Raw genomic sequence first — 3169 nt, forward strand, 5'->3', positions numbered from 1 at the left:
GGCCGCCGGCAGCGTAGAGCCGATGGTGGAAACAGCGGGCCGCCACCTCAGGCCGATGGAGGACGGGGCGGAGCGAAGGGGGCGTGTTTCCGGCTACCTCAGCGGTCGCTTTCCGGTGTCGTTTCACCGCGGTGAGCGTCGCGCTCAGCAGCGGTACCCGCCGGGCCGACCCGCCGCCTCCGCCTCACAGGGCGACGCGGACAGCTGGCAGCCGCCGTGGAGCTCCGACTACGAGGAGGAGCAGGGCTGTGACTGCGAGGCGCCGCTCTCCGCCGCCGCCGCCATGCTGAACATCTTCCGCTCTATCCCCACGCAGATGGTAGGGCAGCCGCCGCGGGAGGCCCGGCCGCGCCCGGGCCCGCGTCCCCTTGTCGCTCCCTGCGGGTGGTGGCGTTCCCCCACCTCCGCGCCGTGTCGGCACCTGCGGCTGAGGAGCTGCTGTTGGGGCTGGGGGGTGGTGCTCCGGCTAATTTCCGTATTTTGGTCTAAAAAGTGGAGCTTTAACCTGCTGCAAAGTGCAGGTAGCGCACAGCTCTGCAACGGAAACCCCCCTCTGCTTTTCTGTCTGCGCTCTTCTCATCGACAGCCACGTTTTCTAAAGTCGTCCAAACGCAGGCGACGTGGCATATCCTCTCAAGCACATGCTCTCTTTTGTGGTCTTAAGGCTTCTACCTAGTGATATTAAGATAACTATAATAGTATCTTGAACCTGCGTTACTTGCCCTGAACACATAGTGCTTGCTTTTAGTTTTAGACGATGTGGTCGAGATTGTAGGGGAGCTGTTAAGGGAATTAAGAGCTTGATTCTTTTACACTTTAAATCCAGACACTCTAAGAAAAATAATTCCAGTCTGGTTTGAAAGTTGAACAAAAAAGCTGAGAATCAGTGGTCAGGCTGACTCTAGGCACTAACCTGAAAGAGTTTAACTGGTAGGTTTGTGTTTTGCATAATTGACAAAAAAAAAAATATCTCTTTCCACAGGACTACAAGGGCCAAAAATTAGCAGAACAGATTTTTCAAGGAATCATTCTTGTCTCTGCAGTAAGTATACTAGAACTACAGGTAATAACGTAAAGGACTTTATTTTGTTTTCTGATCTTGCAAACAAGCATTTTTTTCTGCTTGTTTGGCATATCTGGGTCATTAAAAGTTTTACACAAAATCAGGAGGGCTGTCAGGGATTAAGACTTTTCTTCTTTCAAGCGTTTACTTTCATTATTGGCCTACAATTTTGAAAACAAGGTTAGAAAGATGTATGAACTGTGCTTTTTGAAAAACCTGTATTCTTCTACTTAACTTCACCCACCTGCCCCCCAGCTTAATCATGGCATGGGATATGTTTTTGTTTGTTTAAAGTTTGATTTGATTATTTTTTTTGGCAGATAATTGGTTTCATCTACGGATATATCACTGAACAGTTTGGGTGGACTGTCTACATAGTTATGGCTGGATTTGCTTTATCGTGTTTGGTAAGATTTTTTTTTTTCCCCAAACCAGAAAATACATGCATTATTTAACCTGAAATAATCATTAAATGAAGGGGCTGTCAGCACAGACAAATGTTTGCTATGTAATTCAGATTGTTATTACATGTCTATACTTTCTTTGATCTGTAGAAAGTGCTTTACAAGCCAGTAAGTGCCCTTTCTCAAATGCCAGTAAGATTTTAGAGAACACTGCAATTTAATACTGCTTTTGAATTATTTTAAAATTTCAATTAAATATTACTTTTAAGTCAAGCTGATAGCATTGATAACAGAAAGGACAGTAAGGCTTTCTGTGGAGTAGTAGCTTGTCACAAGAATTCTGCAGCTGGCCCATGCCAACTGAGGAGAGCAGCTAGGACGCAAAGTAGAGAATTACTAGAGTAATTCCTTACGTGAGGCGTCCTTTTCCAATTGGGGCACACCCAGTGTGGTTGTACACATGGTTCGCACACCTTTTGAGTGTTCAGATACAACACAATTTGATCAATCACTACTGTTTCGAAAAACAACTATAATTCTATGGCATCGTCATCCATCTAGTTCTTTCTTGATCCTAATGTTCCTGGAGTCGGTCTTGCTACAGTCCCTTCTCTCTGATGCCAGAAAATGGGTGGGTTTCACACAGGTGTTAGGAGTGGCTGGGATGCTGGCGTTACCCTGGTAGTAGTCCAGGGGTATCTTTTTTTTTTTTTCCTTCAGGGTGGGTGCTGTCCTCCTCCTGGCAATGAGCTGGGGGTCCTTTAGTCACGCTTACTTAAGCATGACTATGCAGTTTACAATGTAGAGTGTGTGTATATATATATGTATATCTTTACAGTATGAAATTGACCAGTTGGTACAATAGTCAGGGAATGAGATTTTCCTAACAAGCTGTACAAAACACTTATCTAGCATCTTGATTTACACATTCTGACTTCATTCCTTTTCTTTAAGCTAACACTCCCTCCGTGGCCCATGTATCGCCGCAACCCTCTGAAGTGGCTGCCTGTCCAAGAGTCTGGAACAGATGAAAAGAAGCCAGCAGACAGAAAGCCCAAGAGACATGCTAAAAGCTAAAAAGTGTTTCTTCATGCTGTTACTTTGTTAAATTTTTAAAAAATGCATTTCCACTGGGAGATACTTCTTGGCTTAGTGTTTGGTTTTTTTCTTACTACTTTGTATACTGCCATGAGTACACCAAGATCTGCAGAGAGCATGAAGGCTCTCTACACTTTGGCTGAAGTTTCAGTGAAGTCACTGGGAAGAAAGAGGTGGGAGCATTAATTTTAGAAGGCTACTGGAGGTCCTGTCTCACTCTATTTTACTAAAAAGGAACACAGCAAATCAAGTTGCGCTACACTGTTGCCATAGCCTAGAAGATAATATACAGATGGACTTCTACTAAAGTATTTCTAACGGAGTGTAAAACAAGCTAGCAATAGTGTCAGGTCGTAACAAGTACTATAAAACTGTACATACTCCACAGTTCTGAAAAATGCTAAGAACTGGAAAGTGCTCCAGGAGAACATGCAGAGTGGCATCTTTTTTGTTTAAAATAAGTTTGCCTGGGTAGAGAAAGTAACATCTTGACTTTGCATAATACAATAGCTCTTGAAACCTTTTAACTTGAGCATCTGTTATGTGAGAGGCAATAGGATCCACTGGTATTGCATTTTTTTTAATCTCCCTCATAGGTGCTGGA

The 3169-nt window shown here is 44.2% G+C and overlaps 1 protein-coding gene across 1 annotated transcript; it reads left to right on the forward strand.

The window, feature by feature from the left end:
- The first annotated feature begins 274 nt into the window (after positions 1-274).
- On the forward strand, positions 275-2544 carry SPCS1 (signal peptidase complex subunit 1 homolog (S. cerevisiae)). Its single transcript, XM_009891245.1, has 4 exons — positions 275-319; positions 983-1042; positions 1384-1470; positions 2422-2544. Exons 1-4 carry the CDS (start codon positions 284-286, stop codon positions 2542-2544), a joined length of 306 nt encoding a protein of 101 aa, XP_009889547.1. The 5' UTR covers positions 275-283.
- Positions 2545-3169: the final 625 nt, after the last annotated feature.

The sequence above is a fragment of the Charadrius vociferus genome, unplaced genomic scaffold (assembly GCF_000708025.1).
Source record: "Charadrius vociferus isolate BGI_N301 unplaced genomic scaffold, ASM70802v2 scaffold758, whole genome shotgun sequence".
Classification (NCBI taxonomy): Eukaryota; Metazoa; Chordata; class Aves; order Charadriiformes; family Charadriidae; genus Charadrius; species Charadrius vociferus.

Excerpts from the sequence above, each read along its gene's own strand:
- SPCS1 (XM_009891245.1), top strand. The coding sequence starts at position 284 with ATGCTGAACATCTTCCGCTCTATCCCCACGCAGATG. Across the intron at positions 320-982 it reads GCTCTATCCCCACGCAGATG|GACTACAAGGGCCAAAAATT; the intron begins GTAGGGCAGCCG and ends CTCTTTCCACAG. Across the intron at positions 1,043-1,383 it reads GAATCATTCTTGTCTCTGCA|ATAATTGGTTTCATCTACGG; the intron begins GTAAGTATACTA and ends TTTTTTTGGCAG.